Here is an 18,509-nt window from a genome sequence, read left to right on the forward strand (position 1 = left end):
GCCGCATTACCTTTCCCTTGTTGCAAGATCGTCTCTGAAGGCCAGTCGCCGTGTCTCTGCGGTGCGCCTAAGTCTCAAGCGGAGCTGGACCTTGTCTTGGTTCGCATCTGCTACCTTGGATGTTACGAAAACACGCAACATGTTTCGCACTAGCCCCAGATAGCTCAACCCCAACCTTGCCATTTGCCTAGAGACCAGGTAGATAATAGACCTCCAACCATTCATCCTGTTTGGCAAAAGGGGTAAGAATCATCTATTGCTCTTCGTCTTGAATCGTTTCTTACTATTTCAAGGCGAATCTCTGTGGCTTCCTTACGATGAGATTTGGCAGCACCTTTCTGCACCTCAGGACAGAACTCTTGGGTCAAATTTCCCAAAGTGTCTAGTAGCCCTGCTTTGACAAATTTGCAATCCCATTCGTTCGCATCTAGCTTCTCAACCGTTTTCTTGAGGCGATCGATAGCTTGTTTGGCATCCTGGGGATCCGGTGGAGACTCCAGAGTAGCGCGGAACCTTTTCCGTGCCCTGCGTCCTTTCAACTTCAGCTTATGCCTAAGCTTTTTCATCTCGCCGCCACTCTTGCGTTTGTTCTCGTGGGTAATGCAGCAGAGCAAGGCAAGCATCTTGGCGGCTTCGGCCATTCCCTGGGCCTTAACGGACCATGATAACGGTGTTTCGTCGTTACCACAGGCACTCGACGTACGTTTCCAGAGACCGATAGCAAGCTCTCTGGCAAGTCCATTGTCGTGGAAGATATAGTATGCTGCGGAAGCATAGTTGCACAAAAGATTGATGGTGTAGTCATGGCTATGACCGAATTTTTTCTCAGTCTCTTTAAGACCCTTCCGGTAGGAAGACAGAAAGCTGGCCTTTTGAAGACATTTGGGGTCCCAATACCGAGCATATGACGTCCAAGATTCCAGGACTGCTGGGTGGTGGGGGCCAAGCCTGCTTGACAATGCTCGGGCGGTGCAGAGGAAGCTAATTCGCATTGTGTCCTGGAGATCACAAGGCGAGATCCCCAGCAGACATTCCACAAGAGCAGTCATCCCGACATGGTTGGTTTTACCAGAGGCAGTGGAAATGTCTTGTAGAGAGTGAATAAAGCTCTCCACATACAAGGTATCATTGTGTCTTTGCTGAAGAGAAAGGCCTTGCAGGATACGGCATATGTCCCATATTGATGACAACTGGTTTGGGCTAGAGCATCTTACGGGGTCTTGTGCCTTGTCAAAGACCTTGTCGTGAAGTAGATTGCCGATGATCACCTTCAATGTATCTGCTCGTTCGGGCCGGTTCAAAGCGACAGGTCTTTCATTCGTCGGGTTGGGAATGGTCTCGTGCTTCCGAACCAGAGTAGAAACGGCCTGGCAACGGGTCCGAAGAACCCGCCACTCCCATTCCTCGACCATCATGTTGTAATCTCCAGACTCATTTGGGTTGCTTAGGGACTCGATGTCGGCTTGAGAGTCGTAGAATCCTTTCACGAATTTGTCGATGCAGAGAAGTAGTATGGTCTGACCCTTATACAGATAAGGGGGAAGGGCGCGCGGAACTGAGCCCAAGACTCGGATCACGTACTCAGGTGGGGAAGGGTGATTTGCCATAACCTTCCTGGGCTTCTGTCGGGATTGAGAACTGCCTGGAACCTGATGACTGAGGGTTTGGGAGTCGGTTCTCGTGGCAGTTGTTTTGTTTTTGACGCAATCTGGCCAGTGTCTCTTTTTCCTGGTATTAAAGGAATATTCTCTATCGACTAAGTTAGATTGAAGGCTTTCGTAATGGTAGGGGCGTTGGAAACATACGTGGCTGTGAAATGATGAACCAACTCGAGTACCATGCTGGTTTGCGACAAGGTACACCTCTGGGTGATAAACAAGTCTCGAAAGATCGGCCGAATAGCCTCCCAGGCCTCATTGGAATATGAAGACACGCCTGGATTCTGGCGGGCAGATCTTCGCGGAATCTGTGATTCTCGAATCTGTTGAGGGTTCTGTGCAGTGCAAGCCAGACTTGGAATGTGTGGCGTGGGTTGAGGCAACAACCCTTCGAACTCGACACCATCGCTGGCCATGAAGAGAGGATAAGTGATGCCTGACGAGTGAGCTTGCACAAAATTCCGATAGTCTAAATCCGCAATACCGGACTGCTCGAGGGATTGCAGTAGCTGAGGTGATTGTTGGTTGATGGCCATCTGAGATGGCTCTTCCGACATTTGTTGAGGGAGGATCCCCGTCCATGGATTCTGGGGCATGTATTCTATCTCCATTGGTGCCGAAGGCCATTCAGGCCCAGAAGCGAAGGTCTCGTCCCCGAAGCCGGCCCAGGAGAGTGGTTCAACCTGCTGTAGCCAGTTCTGACTATCCATGGATCCACCATGGGAACCAAAAGCTGAGGGGTCGCCACTGAGAAGCATGCTCGAGAATTGAGATGGAACCGAAGGGAAATGATACTGATCGAAGGGCTCGATCGGTTGTTCAGTGAAGGTGTGGCCATTGGCAGGGAAGCTAAAGGAACCATCTGGGAGGTGTTCCCCGCCAACTTCTCCAAGGGTAGGGCAGGGATGGGATAGTTGTGATTGTGATGGTGGTATGAAGTCAAACTGTTGCAAATGAAGCGCATCCATAGGAGGCATCTCGTCGTAGGCAACCCGAGATTCATCGGAGTCAGTGGCCATGTGGAGATCGTTGGTAGACGACATCTTTGAGCGATGGAACAGAGATTCGACGAGTGCTTCTCAGTAATACAAAATGTCGCCTCTGGGTAAGAGTGGCGATCAAGGGGTGAGGGTAAAAGAAGAGAGTTCAAAGTGATCAGGCCATGATTTATCGTTCTCAGTACCCTTAAACCCCTCATGACTATGGTTGAAGGGAGTTGGCAGAGGGGATAGCACGGAGTGGCGTGTTTCGCATACGCAATAATCGGCTTTCCTTTTCCCTGCTTCTGCGGGCGAAGCAAACCTCATTATTGGGAAATATCCCACCAAAGCTGCAAGAGGAGCACAGCTGAGCATCCTTTACACCGAATATGCACCCAGGCGGGACACGATTGGCGCAGAAGACTAAACTGGCAGTGGAGCCTACGTGCTCATGGTGTTGGGCTATGGAACTTGACAGGTTAAGAGTACTAAACTGTCAGTGGGGTCGTCTCACCTTCTGCATAGGCGTCTGGCACTGTAATTCGCCGATGGACACTCCCTCTTCTTGGCACTGCAATAGTAAGCGGCCAACGAGTCAACATTCAACATCGTCAACTGGTTTGACTTGGTAGCAGATGATGTATTTGTTCTATGTATTCGGGTACTGTTAGTGACCCAAAGAGGCCTAAATTGGCCTCCAGTCCATGATAGGGAGCAGATGGCGGCGTATTATGTACATCGGTGCTATGATGGAAGATAGCTAGGTGATGGGCATCGATGTCGAGCCTCAATAACACCAGACAGCTCGAGTACAGCCTGCCAGCGATGGCATTTTTGCATAAATAGCCCCAAAAGACCCCGATGATGTTTCTCAGCACTTCTTTCTCTACAATCATCTCAACACTTTTCCTCTCTTGTATTCAACACATCGCCATGCCATCTGATTCTTCTCATGCTTTGGTCCGTCAGGGCTTTTTCGGTTGGCTTGCTCCAAGTTCTCCCAAGAAGTCCTCCTCCAATACCCCCAAGCCCCAAGTTCGCGGTCCGGCTCCAGATGACGTATTCCATGAAGAGAACAAAGCCGTCTGGAAAGAAGTCAAAGACAGAAACGGCAATGAGAGTACCCTGATCTTTGCGATAGTCAGCTCGGATCAAAAGAAGCCCATGCGTAAGCTGATGGACGAAAAGAAAAAGGGAGGAAAGCTCCGTACGTGTGCCTTTGCAGAGATGCATCTGGCTTGATCAACATGTTAACCCCAGATACTATCAGATTCCACGGTTATTGTCACCACACAGAGCCACCTCCAGGATGTGATGGACACAATTGTCGGCACACGATTCAAGACACTCTACCTCCTTGTCAGCTCAACCGTCGACTACTTGACATACAACATTGCGGGGGTTTTCAAGAGCGTCTATGTCGCTCCTTGCGGCTCAAGATCACAACATGATGCGCTATACATTGGAGGTTCCTCGACCTTTGCCGGTGTGAGGACCTATGAGTGGGATCGGCGGACTGATTCCAAGCTGCTCAAGAAGCGGATCACATACGCTGAGGGTTGTGTCATCGACATCCAGGACAACCTTGAAGACGCTAAGAGGGTGCTGAATGAGCCTATCGTACAGCCCAACATTTCGGAGGCGGAGAAGGCTGATATCAAGCGCCAATTTGATGGCTTTCGGAAGGACGTGATAGACGGGTCACGAGGTGCAGCGGTGAGTTCAGACACTGAGAGTAATTCAGCTCCTGGTGCTTATGAGACAGAGACGTGGTTTCAGAGGTGGAAAGGCCTTCTAGCAACCATCGTCGGCGCCGGTGCTGGCGCATTCAAGGTATTTGGGTCATTCTGGGTCAGTGCAGGAGGTGTGTGCATCAAGGGGCCGTTCGGCATGTCCATGGCAGCCGGCTACTTCACGGCTGCTGGCGTGGGAGGTGCTTGTGCCGCAGGAGGTGTGGTAGGACTTGCCGCTTACGGTGCTGTCTATTTTGTTCCTTGGGATAGGTTTTGGACTTCCTTGAAGAACCGTTTGTGGGAATTATGGGAGTATATCCGAGACACACTTCTTTGGATTTGGAACAAACTGAAGGGCTTGGCTGGTTTTTGAGTCTTACTCAAGGCATCTAACTGTTTCTTCCACTATTTTCTCTTTCACTCTCTGATCCATCAAAACCGGGAGGCAGACCTTCTAATTACGGATAGATTGTGAATATAGGTTGCGTTTCCCTTCCTTTCCTTTCTCTGTTATGTTCGGTTTGAGGTGGGTGCCAGAATGTCACCTCGAGGCCCACAAACACCATCTAGGCTAGATGACAAACAAGAAGATAGGTCTATAGATTGAAACTCGATTATCTTCTGACCGCCATTGGATTTAATGTGACTACTTACTCCCGGCAGGTGCTCTATTCACTGGTGGATAACCTACCCTGCGCCCTCTCGAATGATGTGAGGTCATCCTCCTTAGTTTCTTGTTGAGCGGAGCGGAGTTCGCGTGGCGGAGTTTGAGGTGGCGCGGCGGAGTTTGGTCCTTCTGAGGCATCGGGGTCAACGCCAGGGAACCCCCAGAAACCCGAGCCGCGCGTGTCGGAACGACCAAGAGATTGGGCTTACTCTTAAGCGTGGCGTCTCTTTCTAATTCTTGTGTTAGTGGTCGGCCCCAAGTGTTGAGAGATGCAGAGGTTGCAAGTTGAGGCTGGAATTAAAGGAAAATTGTAGAGGAAGAGTTGGCTAATATCAAGGTCCTACGGCCGACAAACTCTAAATTTTAGAAAAACTGCTACTTCGAATTGCGCATGAAGATTATGGGCGATTCATACGACGCCGGATAGTTGGCCCCAAACTCGCGCGCGCTTGACGAAGACGGAAGGCTGCCATTGGGTCGCAAAGCCACATGAGTCAAGGGGCTGCTCACTAGAGACCAGAGATGATGGAATGAAGCGCGCGGGTAGGTTGGGAGTGATATGAATCAATGGGTATAAAAGGTCGTCTTGGGAGTAGGTAGGTTCAGGCCACAACACTCATAACTTCTTTCCCCCCTCAACCCAGACGTTTATCAGTGTGTCCCTTGATCTTGTGTACGACCAAGACGTCATTGAAAAAGAAGAATCAACCCAGCCGACCACCAGGCATCCAACGACTATTCACAATGGCCGCTGTCAAAAAAGTCGCCCTCATTACAACCAGCACCCGAAAGCCCAGAGTTGGCCCAAAAGTAGCCAGTGTGGTCCATGAAATCATCAAGAACGACACGGATGCATCTAGCGGTGTTGAGATCACGCCGGTTGATGTCGCCGACTTCAACTTGCCCATCTACGATGAAGAGGTGATCCCCGCCATGGTTCCTGCCAAGGCATCCTTCTCCAAGCCACACACGATCGCCTGGAGTACCGAGGTGGGAAAATATGACGCCTACATCCTCGTCATTCCCGAATACAACTTTGGCATAGCCGGAGCTACCAAGAATGCCATCGACTACCTCTACAACGAGTGGATCGGCAAGCCGGCTGCGATCGTCAGTTACGGCATCCAGGGAGGAACGTTTGCGAGCGAGCAACTCAACAAAGCGTTGACGGGAATGAAGCTGCGCGTTGCGGAGACGCGACCTTCCCTAAAGTTCCACGGTGGTAACGGGCCTGATCTCTTTCTTGCTATGGGGTCGGGTGGTCTAGGCGAGGACACAAAGAAAGATATTGAAGCTGAGGCACCAATTATTCTCAAGGCGTTCCAGGAGCTGAAGGAGCTGCTCAACGCCGAGAAGACTCAGGAGTCAGCCTAATCGAGTGAGGAGCTGAATGCGAAATATGTATAAAGGGTCTGGGTTGTTGTTAGAGGATCGCGCGTCGTTGTCAGGTTAGATCAAAGGAAGAAACAGGAGCAGAATGGCAAGTTCTTTAGCACTAAATAAAGGGCAGATGTAATCCACCAAGAAAATTAGGCCAGTCACCCGTAGATACCTCCTGGCTTGTTCCAGTATTATCCTCACCCTGCGGCATCCGTGACGACTCCCTCACTGAGCCCCATGATGTTGATGGATTAAACTCCAACGATGGTGCGAGAGCAGAAGCACTACTGTGAGCCCCCAAGTCTGCCAAAGCCCAGTTTTCTAGCTCCTCAGCATTGTGCAAGACATCATGTTTTCGCATGACCCGACCAAGTGGCTCTACTAGAGTAGAGGCTTGCTGGGATTGTGCCTTTGCATCCTGCAGGATTCTCCATGCTACAGTAGCTTCCGGTGACTTGCTGATCTGTCTTGGCCCATTTGTATCTAGACAGATATCCAGCAGTAAAACAAGGAAGGCCAGAAAGATGTGATGCAGCACAATTGACATCCTCAACCGTGTAGAAGCAAAGGCATGTTCTTCCTCCTCCAGTTGCATCTCCATGCGAATGATGAGTCGTGCGGACTCAACGCAGGCTGCGCGAGACGTTGTGTATGTTGGGCCTGCTTGGCCACGAGCGAGATACGGGAGATGGACTCTGCATCTCTGGCCGTGGACGAATAAGTTTAGTATGTATCCCTGGATCGTGATTTTGCTTGCGTTTCTGTCAATGACAGATAGGCCAGGGTTGAAGCATAGGAAATCTGGAGCATCATCCCAGAAGCGAGACATGCGGGCCTCCAGTTCCTGCACAAGCTTAAAGGTAATAGTGTCTGGACTCAGGGCTGCGAACTGAGCGCTCTCAAGAGATGCGCGGAAAATTTCTGCAAAACGGATCCGCTCGAGGAAGTACGACATGCATGTCGGTTGGTCCATCGGCCTTCCAACTATCTCTTCCCCATCGATGCAGTCTTCGTCGTCGATATTCTGTGGTTTGTGTACTGCCATCTGAGATGGATGTATCGTGTAGGCACCGCCAAGGGTGCCGGAAAGCCCAGCAAGTATCCTGCCCGGTGGTTAGATACACACAAGATTCGAAGATATCCGGACATCGCCTACCAGTCAGTGCTGCATAGATACCACCAAATCCTACGTCCAACTTCCGCTTCGAGCCTTGTAAAGCCTGACCTGCTGCCTAAGACCTGCCGTGGAGAGTCGATGCAATGAAGCCCTAGCTCGCGTGCCATCGTGATTGCTCTGGAGAAGAGGGCCCTATATTTGATCGAAACTCCTTCAAGGTTGACTACTGAGTAACAGAGAATCACCAATGCCTGGGTGGACTCCAGGGATACGTGCGGACTCTGTTGAATATGATCTAGAACATCAATGCCTGCCTTCTGCCAGAGTGATGCCTGTGAACGCGCCTCGGACACACCACAGAATAGGTTCCTTGAAAGATCTTGGGCAGTCCACAAGCAGGTAGCATTTGCAAAGATGGCAAGGAGCAGTGCAATTGCGCCCATGGGAGCTGGGTTTCCCTGGTTGATCGTGTCATAGACTTGATCAACTAGACGTCTGACAGAAGGGCCGTGGATGACGTGGTGAATAAATGAAATGTCACATATGTACTTGTCGACAAGTCTCTTTGTCTCCTGGCGCTCCGGTAGCCAGATGCACCTAATGGGCTCAGGATGAACAGCGAGTGGCGGTAGTGCCTCGTTCTGGAAAACAAAAGACCATGGTCGACTGATGAGCCGAACGGGACATGTTCGCACGACGATGGGATTTGAGTGTGCGAAGTCCTTCGAGGATGAGTATTAGCGCCTGATCACGCCAAGAGATTTTGCTCGCATACTCTTGCTTTTGGGCCCATGCATAGCCGTTCCAGAAGTAGGGCATCTGATAACCAGTTTTGGACATTAGAAGGTAATTGCCGCTGCCCTAGGTCTTCGCTGGAACTGGGCTCAAAGGATGCAAGTTCTCCCTGTCTAGTTCTGGCAGCAAGCAGAGCCTCCAATGATTCCAATCGCCTTAGCAATTGGTCATTGGAAACCTGGGGCTCTGCTGGCGGTGTCCCTGGAGCTTCTCGACCCCTGGCTGGCGGTGCTTGGCATACGACTCCCCGGGCGGTGCAATTGGTGCAAGGGAATTGGCGGTTGCAACGGAGCTTGCGCTCTCTACAGAGCTGGCAAGAGATAACGCGTGTTCGACGCCGCGGATTTGACACCGAGTGGCGGGGCATGATTCCGGAAGTCGGGCGTGTGGTAGAGGGCAGAGGGATGAGAAGCCGGAGGGAGGTCACGGAGTTGAACTTGATCGGAGATTTGCCGGGGCCGGACTTAACGGACTCCGCGGAGTAGAGTGGGGCGACGGACGGTGAACCTCGGTAGCTATTGGCTCTTGCGTCTCGGCACTTTGCGGCGTCCTGGGCCTCGTATTAGTGACACCCTCACACTTGCACATCAAACGGCACGGTTACATCTAGTTATCACAGCTCCAGGATCCCCTTCACCAACTAGTGACACCTTTACCACGATCAAAACCATCCCTCAGTTGATAGTCCGGCTTCACCACCTTTCCTTGAAGAACAGTATACCGGATCAAGTTTTCGCAGTCCTCCGGGCGAATTCGTGCTAACCAGATGCACTGCGCCGCACCAAAGTCGCTCGGTCCATGTGCTCCGTTCTCGCTGTTGTCTTGAGGATGTCCCGGATGCGAGTCATGGCCCCGGCCAAAGGCATTGTGTCGGCGATAGATCATAACGTTGGCCAAGTACTTATGCCCACCCACGTGGCTGATAAAGTAGATCCTAACACCCCCAGGTCTCTCATCGTCCATGTCACGATAGAGGCCAAGAGGTCGCAAGTGGCGCTCCATTTCTTTGCGTAGCGGAGGCGCGCTCTGACCGCAACGTGCATCCCTCGACTTCTGGCTATAGAGCAATATGATTGCCTCATGCAGGCATGGTTTAGTAGTGATATCCGGGGTGGAAGGGCCGTCGTTGGGTACGATGGCGGGGAGAGTCGAGGCTGCGAGGGGAGATAAGGCTGTAGGCGTAGCTTCAATGAGGTCGATAAGCTGGCTTACATTCCTTGGGACGATGTTGTTGATCAAGATGAACCCAGGAAGAAGCAAGGCCGAGGTGGGTTTTGAGTAGTCAGGAGCACCATTAGGGGTGGGCATATTGGAAGCGGAAAGCATCAGTCTCTATCGAAATATGTGGCTCAGTAGTACTCGCCATTAAGTCAAGACTTACCCCATTTCTTGGCTCACGGGATTTACCCCCTGTCTCCTGGATCGAAATGGATCGGAACCGGTTTCAACCGGAAGTGTGGGAGTCTCAAGCTCGTTGTTGTGGTCAGCCTGGATACCCCATTTGACGCAGTTCCCCTTAAAATGCACTAAAAAGAATGCATGGAGTGAGTTATTTCAACTGGGTGTGAACATGGTGATGGCTTATGATATATCTTGAATTCTAGATCCTCTTTGGCCAATGTCAGCGCCTGTCTCATTCCTACCAATGTATCGACTTCGCTCTTTCCTGATGGCTTTCACCAAAACGTTTGCGGCATTGGGGTTGAGACTAATCTTGATTTACGAGCCTAGGTATTCTACTTAAGTAATGGAAATAGAAGTGCCGAGCGCAATATACAACATGAAAAACTTGCGACACGATTTGTAAGACTTTCCAACACTGTATAAGAAGAGAGGTGTCAGAGTAACCAGCGAATCTGAGAAAGAGATCTAAACTCTCACAGCTCTCCGATTTTAATGATCAACTTCTTTCCAAAGACCTGCTCACTCTTGAGTCTTCGAAGAGCCTCTCCCACTCCTTCCAAACCTCCCTCTACCACCTCTGTAGGATGACCCGTCAACCAGCCACTAGCCAGGCCATATGCGAAGAGTCGGCTGGCCGTGTACGCAAGACACTTCTCTTCGTTGCTGCCAGTGTGTGCGACCATGACGTTGATGTCACCGCCGTCTACATGACCTGTAAACTTGGATCCAGCTTGAACGGTAGCAACAAGCGGCTTTCTTCCGGCCGAGTCTTCCAAACCAGCCTGCAGTCCCAAGGCGCCGTCTAGGACACCCTTGTACTCGGGAGCACCGTCATGATTCGTAGCACAATCCAAACCATACCAAGCCGGACCACCACCGGCCTTGACAATAGCCGAGTGGATCTCGGCTACAAACTTGTCGTGCGGTTGCTGGTAATCAACAAGAGCATCGCCCTTCTCAGTGTCGAGAAGACTGTTGACAAAATCGCTCGAATTGCCGGCCGTTGCAATAATTGGGTGGATGTTTGCGGCTTTGACGAGCTTGATAGCGAGGGCACCTATAGCTGTTCCAGCGCCGTGGATGACGAAAGGAGTTTTCTTTATCCCGGTGGGTGACCAAGGTGCCGGTAGACGAAGGACGTGATAGAGACCATATGCTGCAACAAGACCATTCAATGGAATCGTGACAGCCTACTCGTATTTGTGAGCCATGGACACTCACAAGTTAATGGAAAAGTGAGTGTTTTCGCTGACATACCTCCTCGAATGTAACATTGTCGGGAATATGGAATGTCGTAGAAGCAGGTGTGATGGCGAACTCGGCAAAGGAGCCATGTGCTGTCCCAATCTCGTGCATACCAGCCACGCGGTCTCCGGGCTTGAACTCGGACACTCCAGCACCTACCGCCTCGATGATACCTGCAACATCATCGCCAGAGTTTACAGACTTCTGGAGAAAGATTGGGACCTTCCAATCTTTGGGGTTTGTACCTAGCATTCAGGTTAGAAGGGGTCAAGCTTAATAGTGGATAGGTGGACGTATCCGACACGGCCACTTTGATGAGAAGTTCACCGGCCTTTGGAACCGGGATTGGCACTTCTCGAATCTCGACTTGAGTATCCGGCGAAATAAAAGCTTCCTTCATTGTTGCTTTTGGTGTTCGTGAGTGGAAAGGTGTTTGGATTGTTGGGATCGAGACTGGTTGTGACTTGAAGCAGCCATACTGAGCCTTGAAATGCAGCGCTTATATATAAATCGCCAGAGTATCAGCAGAATTACAAACAATTCTAATCTCTCCGAGTTCTTTCCCATTGCGTATGAGCCGGTGGAAGGTTAGGCCGTGTCGTCGGAGCTAGGGAGAGGGAATCTTGCAGAGTAGATTTAAAATCAAGCTTACGAGCGGTCTCCGTGGACTTGTCTTTTATGATCACGGAATGATAGAATTTCTATACCATGAAATCGCATCGCCTTTGGGAGCTTGTCCGTGGAGGACCGGGTCTAGTGCCAAACAAGTCCGCGGAGTTGCGGCACAACCCCGAAGCAAGGGCTCAAAGTCCAGCCACTCCGAGCCACATAACGTTACACCAGTAGAGCGGGGTTCCATACCCTCCAGGGCTAGTTCTGCTAGATCTCCTTGCTCAGGGGAGTTAAATGCTTAGGTAAAACGGGTAGGAAGCATGACATGTGTAAGAGAGCATCCAGGCATCCGGCTTATAAATTCATGTTCCCCACAGAGCCATCATTTGGCAGTTGGAACCCAAGTGTTATTGCCACAGCTTGATAATCACCACAAGCCCATTACCTGGAGCAGATCGCCATGGGGCTCATCCAGCCATACGCCAACAATCACCACCACCCTAGTGGCCCAGGGGATGGTCGTCCAACCGCTATCCAGATTGTGGAAGACCAACAGCTCATCGGCAAATGGGCTGGTAGAGTGGCATTGGTGACTGGTTGCTCACCTGGCAGTATCGGAGCCGAAATTGCCAAAGCAATCCACGCAACAGGGGCCGACGTCTACATCACCGCGCGAGATATAACAAAAGGTCTCGTCACTGCTCAGAATATTCTTGCCGATGGGAATCCTGGAAAGGTGGAGGTTATTCAACTTGACCTGATGTCTCTGGAAAGCGTTCGGAAGGCAGCGCAGGCATTCCTGGAGAAGTCCCAATCTCTGCATCTACTGATTAATAACGCGGGTTAGTTCTATGATTCGGAGTCCATCCAGTTGCTGATTTATCCTCAGGTGTTCTTGGATGCCCTAAGCAGATAACAGGAGAAGGCGTGGATACTCATTTTGCCACCAACTACCTAGGTGAGTCCTCTAGAGAGTCTCTATCGTTCTTACTGATCTCTATACAGGCCACTTCTTGCTCTTTCAACTTCTCAAAGTATCGCTATTGGCCTCAACACGAGACTTTGAGGTGCGCGTCGTCAATGTGGCCTCGGTTGCCCACCGTCTGGGAACTTACGATCTGGACGATCTCACCTTCGAGAATCGGGCATACGAAGCTTCCACTGCCTACGCTGCCTCTAAGCTTGCCACTGTACATTTCGCCAACGAGATCGAAAGACGATACGGCGCCCAAGGCCTACACGCATTCAGCGTGGATCCAGGTATCGCAGCCACTCCATTAACGAAGGACACTCCCGAGATTGTTTCGATGATGGAGAAATACGGGGCTGGCCATCTACGAAAGTCGCCAGAGCAGGGTGCTGCTACCCCGATGTGGGCTGCGGTGGCACACGAGTTGAAGGGAAAGGGGGGCCAGTATTTGGAACATTGCGGTGAAACAGAGCTGTGCGCGGAGGGCGGCTTTCTTGCGACTGGGTATGGGGAGAATGCTTACGACCAGGCCAGAGAGCAGAAGTTGTGGATCAAAAGCTTGGGTCTTGTAGGCATGGATGAAGAGAAATAACAGTGTGTTGGGGGCGACAAGAACGTCGATAATAGTCTCAAGGTACTCCTAATGGGTTCAAGAAACCCCAACAGGCAAGACACGGCTTACTCGTAGACGTTAATTTTATACTGTAGGGGAATGCCAGGCTAGTCCATGATGACCTTTCTCAACCTCTCGCTCTCACTCGGGCCAGTGCTGTCACACATGCTGCGAAAGGTACCGTCTCTCTCCCAAAGTTCGCGCGGACTTCCGTTCTCGACCAGGACACCGTTTTCGAGAACGATAATTCTGTCGAAATCTGCAACAGTGCTGAGCCTGTGAGCGATAACAACCAGGGTCCTGTCAGTAAACCACTCGCGGATATTACGCTGGATGAGTGTGTCTGTTGCTACATCAATTGCCGAAGTAGCCTCATCGAGAACGACGATCTTGGAGTTTGCAAGCAGTGAACGTGCAATGCAGAGCAGTTGCTGCTGGCCCTGGGACAGATTTCCTCCGGATTCTGAAACGGGAGTTGATAGGTCGCGGAAGATGTTGGTGTTGTTTGATGAAGCTAGGCTTGAGTTGCTCATGTCATCGCCAGTGGTGGGCTCGATCAGCCCGACTCGAGCCAAAGACTCGTAAAGTTGGACATCCGTTAGTTGGCCAAAGGGATCCAGATTTGATCTAATGGTCCCCGAAAAAAGTACAGGATGCTTACAAGGTCAGTCAAATACCAGGAAACGAAGGGATCGGAACTTACCTGTGGGATGATTGATAGCCTTGACCTCAGGTCGCTCAATGGGATCTTGGAAATATCGACCCCATCGATACTAATACTGCCTGAACGTGCCTCTAGAAACCGGAACAAGGCCAATGTCAATGATGACTTGCCTGCTCCGGTACGACCAACGACGCCAACACGCTCATGACTGCCAATTCGCAGGGAAAGGCCCTTGAGAACGGGAGGTAGGTCTGGGGCATAAACAACCTCTAAGTCCTTCATCTCAATAGCGCCTGAGGTTGGCCATGCTGCTGCTGGCTTCTCTCCATCCTGTGGCTCCGTCTCTAGAGTCATATACTCAAGCACACGCTCCATCGAGTTCATACCCAGCTCCATATCGCCGTAGCATCGTATCGTCCAGCGGAGACTCTCGGAAAAGTCCAGGATGAAGGATAAAGCCAGTCCAGCCAAGGCTGCGTCAATCGGTTTCACGATGATAACAGTCCCCACGGCAATGCTAAAAAGCGCTGCGATCAGAGCCATACGGAAACTCATCCACCGATTGGCAAGGGCGATGTAGAAGCTCGTCATTACCCAAGCATCGAGATTCCTATGCATTTGAAGGAGATAGGTGTGAGTCCTTCGGAAGGCGCGGATTGTTGATATGCCCGCCAAGGTAGTATTGAAGAGCTCGAAAATGGGAGACTTGGCATTGCTCTCCAGGCGTTTGAGGGGCCGACTTGCGACAAGGTATTTACGACCAACGACTATGCTGAGACCGAGGAGTAGAATCGCAGGAGGGACGAGGTACGCTGATGCGAAGCAGGACGCGATGCAAATGCCAAGCAATCGAAGCAAGCTGGAGAAGAACATGCTCCAGGTCATTGTGATTCGCTCATCAATGATGTTGAAGTCGGCAGTAAATCGGTTCAAGACACGTCCGGTAGGGACAGTGTCCAGCCACATCATCGGGACACGCATGACCTTGAAGAGCATCTGCCGAAAGATGGACCTGCTTGCTCGAACGGCCAGGAAGTAGGATGAGATATATCGCAGGATACCGATGATGACGGTCCCCATAGAGATGGCAACATAGACTTTGAGATAGAAGAAAACGTCACCTTGAAGAGCAACCTGCGTGGATGGTTGTGACAAAACCTGGTGCGTCGATACAACCGCGTTGTAGATGCTCTGGCCGTGGAAGTTCCCGCTGGGAGCTTCGGCGTCAGCCTGCCCTGTCCAAATGCGCAGCCACCAAGCGCGACCTATTAAATGTTAGATGAGTTAACCAAGGCAGTTGATCACCTACCAATAACGCCCCCTTGGTAGGCAAGGTATACTCCAACGCAGGCGGCCCAGAGGAGCACGCCACCGCTACTCTTGACGTATGTCAGGTAAACACTGCCCTTGACTGTGCCCCTCTCACGAGTCTCTTCTTGCATGAATTTCTTTGGTGTGGGCGCATTCGACTCTGGATGCTGGTCATCAGCTCTGCTCATGGGCCGCACGTCCAAGTGATCCTCCGTGACCTCCCCACTGGAGGTAGACTGGCTGTGGCATGAGTGTGCAGAACAAACTGAGCCCTTTGGAGGACCAGAATAGGTCACTATGCCGTCGGAAAGCTCAACCACGAAGCTAGCTGCCGGGAGGACTAATCCCAAGTGGTGTGTGACAAGGATGCGAGTGCGCCCTTGGCAGATATCTCCCGTGAGACAGTTCTCAAAGATCCAGGCACCGACATGTGCGTCAACAGCACTGAAAATGTCTTCCATGATCAATATTTCAGCCTGTGAGTACACAGCACGTGCTAGGGCAACGCGCCATTTCTGGCCACCACTCAAGTTGACTCCATTCGCGCCCAGTTCCGTGTTATCTCCATCTGTGAGAACAGCGAGGTCTGCTTCCAGGGCACACACTTTGATGACTGTGTCATACCTAGCCTTCTCAAAAGGAAGGCCAAAAAGAATGTTGTTCCGCAAAGAGTCGTTCTCAAGCCAAGCTGTTTGGCTGACGTATGCAATCGATCCGGGGATGATCCACTTGTCAGGGTATGCGTATTGCGCCTTGGGCACACGGATTGTACCGTTGAGCAGCTCCGCCTCACCCAGTATTGCAGATAGAAGAAGAGTCTTTCCAGCGCCAACCTTTCCAGAGATAACCGAGAGGGCGCCGTTGGGGAGGGTGAAATCAAGGTCATGCATGACAAAGGTTTCATCCTCGCCTGCCATGTCCTCAATCGGCCAAGAGATAGATGCCCCTTCGAAGCTGATGGAAGAGCCGTCAGCCAGGTTGCATTGCCTCTCTGGCTCGTGCAAGTAAGCATCGATTCTCCTAAGTGAGACCAGAGAGTCGAGACCCAAAGTGAACAACTCAGGTAGTGATCCCAAGGTTGTCTCGAGAGTGTTGAAGATTCCAATGCTAACGAAAGCAACCGAGGGTAGTAGCGAGCCATGGATCAGAACGTAAGCGGAGAGTAAAGCAACAGCCAAGAGAATTGGGCTGATGACCCAGCAGGCAAAGAGCCCGCTATCCGCAAGAAAGAACTTCCACAAGGTTTTTAACTCAGTCTCTCTCAGCGCAAGAATACGTTGCTCCCACTGAGACTCCATTGCACCAAACTTGATCTGGCGCATCCCGAGAAGTACTTCGCTGATCCTGGAAAGTTTGGTATCCCGGAGCTTCATCAAGGATCTAGATTCAGCAAGGACCCTTTTCGAGAACCATGTGTTGGCGGGCAGTGTAGAAGCCCAAGCTAGGATTCCTGCGAGGAAGGGAATCCATCCCAGGAGTTTCAGAAGGAATGCGGAGAAAATGACGAGCTTGACCATTCCGGCGAGTATCAAGAAGTGGTACTGGACGAAGTAGAAGATACGTTCTGTATCAACACCCACGAGGTTCACAATGCTCTGGTGAGACTTCAGGGCGCCCGCATCTTCTGAAGATGGGCTGTCTTCTTCCTCAGAATCATGATCCTCCTGTGTGACAGACCTGATGTTCTTCCGCCGCAGTGCCTTGTCGAAGATGAGACCTGATATCTGTGTACGGACTGGCAAAGCCAGATCCGACAGAGAGAACCAATAGGCCCACCCTTCCATCCACTGTCGTGATGTGTCAGTCGTCAGGTGCTCATATCATTCTTGGTAGACTTACAGAGTCAAGAAGGTTGGATATAGACATTCCCAAAATGAGAGCCATCAGCTCCATATTGTGTGATCCTATGACCTGGTGCTCAAGAATGTTTAGAGTTCGGAGCATGAACCAAAAAGGCCCAATGCTAACAGCACATCGGACAAGAGTTACTGCCCACAGAATGGCCAGCTTCCCCTTATAGGCACCGAACAGAGACTTCATGAGCGAAGATGTCTTGTCGAGCCTGTCCCAGTCACTCTTCAGCACCTGGGACCTCATCCTCGAATCTGGCTGAGGGACATCCTCGAGGTTAATGTCGTTGTGGAGGGAAGCGTGCTGGAGAAGCGGCTGCACCCATGTCCATGTGAATCGGCTGAGTGTAGAAACAGTCCATTGGGCATCAACCTTGCGGTTATCGTAAGACACATGTGGTCTCCGGGGAAGCATGCCGCAAGAAAGGGCCAGTCCCACAGCTGCAATAGTACTTATCATCCATAACAGCGATCCCACGTTCTTGTATTGCTTGGTGTGTGTAGCCATATATGTCAGACGAGGCACAGAAGCAGCAGCAATACAGCAGGCAGATCCAGCAAGCCATGAGGCTACGCTGTGGGACTTGACTGGAGCATGATGTACTGCCAGGCAGGAAGCATGAATGACGAAAAGCCCCTATGTGATACTTGTATTAGATTCAAGAACCGTTTCGTGTTTCATGTAAGCTTACCCAAGTGGCTGTGCGTAAAGCATTCTCCAAGATCAACTCATCATCACCACTGTGAAGGGATGAGAGAACCAGGCTGGCAGCTAATGATCCTGCCCCAAACGCCGAAAAGAGTAAAATGATAGCTTTGGTGCCTTTTGTTGAAAAGTCTGCCAGAGACTTCGGCGTTGCACAACCATCGGCATCTTCATAGAAGCGGTCTTTGGGCTTGCCGCTTCGCAGTTGGCGAAACACAGATGTCAAGGCAGCAACTGTGGTAAGTGCTGCGATGGCCAAGGCCGCGCAGCTCAGTGGAACTGCGAGGTGTTGGTTCATCGTGAAAAGTCTTGTAGAAACATCAATCGGGGGCCGTGACACAAAAGTTGGGTTTGAGTGAGGCCGTGAACTTCAGTTTGAGCGGAGATCACCCCAGACACAAAACCAAAGCAAATGATGACATTAATTAAGTAGTGGGGGTCCTGGATCTACCGAATTCTCTATTCATAAGGCTCAAGGTACAAATTACCCCCTGCCAATGACGTACTGGCTCGGCATCTGAGGGAGGTAGCCTGAATGGTAAAGTGTCCGTTTGCCCCTGAGCTGAACAAGTCCCCACAATTGCTCCCTTACCAGTCCAAGGTATCCGTACCAAGCAGTAAGATTCTCCCTCCCGAGCATTGCCGTGAGTGATTTTCGGAAGTATGTGTCCGCTACATAGCTGCACCGGTATGCTGTGCTACAGTATGTGAGTGCGGCCTGTAATGTTGTCTCAGAGCTAAGAAGGGGCGAGCAAACTGACAGGTCAATCCATCGCCTCACCTGCAGGGAAACCCCAAGCTATC

The 18,509-nt window shown here is 51.1% G+C and overlaps 8 protein-coding genes across 8 annotated transcripts; 3 read left to right on the forward strand and 5 right to left on the reverse strand.

Annotated features, from left to right (window-relative positions):
* Positions 1–221: 221 nt before the first annotated feature.
* Positions 222–2,701, reverse strand: NCS57_01195000 (Clr5 domain-containing protein; the record flags this gene model as incomplete). The annotated part of the gene is made up of 2 exons (XM_053061642.1): positions 222–1,749; positions 1,806–2,701. 2 exons carry the CDS (start codon positions 2,699–2,701, stop codon positions 222–224), a joined length of 2,424 nt encoding a protein of 807 aa, XP_052908170.1.
* Positions 2,702–3,571: 870 nt separating this feature from the next.
* NCS57_01195100 (uncharacterized protein) lies at positions 3,572–4,744 on the forward strand (the record flags this gene model as incomplete). Its single annotated transcript, XM_053061643.1, has 2 exons — positions 3,572–3,845; positions 3,909–4,744. 2 exons carry the CDS (start codon positions 3,572–3,574, stop codon positions 4,742–4,744), a joined length of 1,110 nt encoding a protein of 369 aa, XP_052908171.1.
* A 1,038-nt stretch (positions 4,745–5,782) lies between these two features.
* NCS57_01195200 (FMN-red domain-containing protein) lies at positions 5,783–6,412 on the forward strand (the record flags this gene model as incomplete). The annotated part of the gene is made up of 1 exon (XM_053061644.1): positions 5,783–6,412. One exon carries the CDS (start codon positions 5,783–5,785, stop codon positions 6,410–6,412), a length of 630 nt encoding a protein of 209 aa, XP_052908172.1.
* Positions 6,413–6,533: 121 nt separating this feature from the next.
* Positions 6,534–7,702, reverse strand: NCS57_01195300 (Zn(2)-C6 fungal-type domain-containing protein; the record flags this gene model as incomplete). Its single annotated transcript, XM_053061645.1, has 2 exons — positions 6,534–7,521; positions 7,575–7,702. The coding sequence occupies 2 exons, from the start codon at positions 7,700–7,702 to the stop codon at positions 6,534–6,536; spliced, it is 1,116 nt and encodes a 371-aa protein (XP_052908173.1).
* A 1,261-nt stretch (positions 7,703–8,963) lies between these two features.
* Positions 8,964–9,638, reverse strand: NCS57_01195400 (uncharacterized protein; the record flags this gene model as incomplete). The annotated part of the gene is made up of 1 exon (XM_053061646.1): positions 8,964–9,638. One exon carries the CDS (start codon positions 9,636–9,638, stop codon positions 8,964–8,966), a length of 675 nt encoding a protein of 224 aa, XP_052908174.1.
* A 569-nt stretch (positions 9,639–10,207) lies between these two features.
* NCS57_01195500 (PKS-ER domain-containing protein) lies at positions 10,208–11,379 on the reverse strand (the record flags this gene model as incomplete). The annotated part of the gene is made up of 3 exons (XM_053061647.1): positions 10,208–10,924; positions 10,992–11,224; positions 11,307–11,379. The coding sequence occupies 3 exons, from the start codon at positions 11,377–11,379 to the stop codon at positions 10,208–10,210; spliced, it is 1,023 nt and encodes a 340-aa protein (XP_052908175.1).
* A 672-nt stretch (positions 11,380–12,051) lies between these two features.
* NCS57_01195600 (uncharacterized protein) lies at positions 12,052–13,153 on the forward strand (the record flags this gene model as incomplete). The annotated part of the gene is made up of 3 exons (XM_053061648.1): positions 12,052–12,433; positions 12,481–12,549; positions 12,597–13,153. 3 exons carry the CDS (start codon positions 12,052–12,054, stop codon positions 13,151–13,153), a joined length of 1,008 nt encoding a protein of 335 aa, XP_052908176.1.
* A 128-nt stretch (positions 13,154–13,281) lies between these two features.
* Positions 13,282–18,003, reverse strand: NCS57_01195700 (uncharacterized protein; the record flags this gene model as incomplete). Its single annotated transcript, XM_053061649.1, has 5 exons — positions 13,282–13,830; positions 13,878–15,103; positions 15,148–16,936; positions 16,989–17,636; positions 17,692–18,003. The coding sequence occupies 5 exons, from the start codon at positions 18,001–18,003 to the stop codon at positions 13,282–13,284; spliced, it is 4,524 nt and encodes a 1,507-aa protein (XP_052908177.1).
* Positions 18,004–18,509: the final 506 nt, after the last annotated feature.

The sequence above is a fragment of the Fusarium keratoplasticum genome, chromosome 10 (genome assembly GCF_025433545.1).
Source record: "Fusarium keratoplasticum isolate Fu6.1 chromosome 10, whole genome shotgun sequence".
Lineage (NCBI taxonomy): Eukaryota > Fungi > Ascomycota > Sordariomycetes > Hypocreales > Nectriaceae > Fusarium > Fusarium keratoplasticum.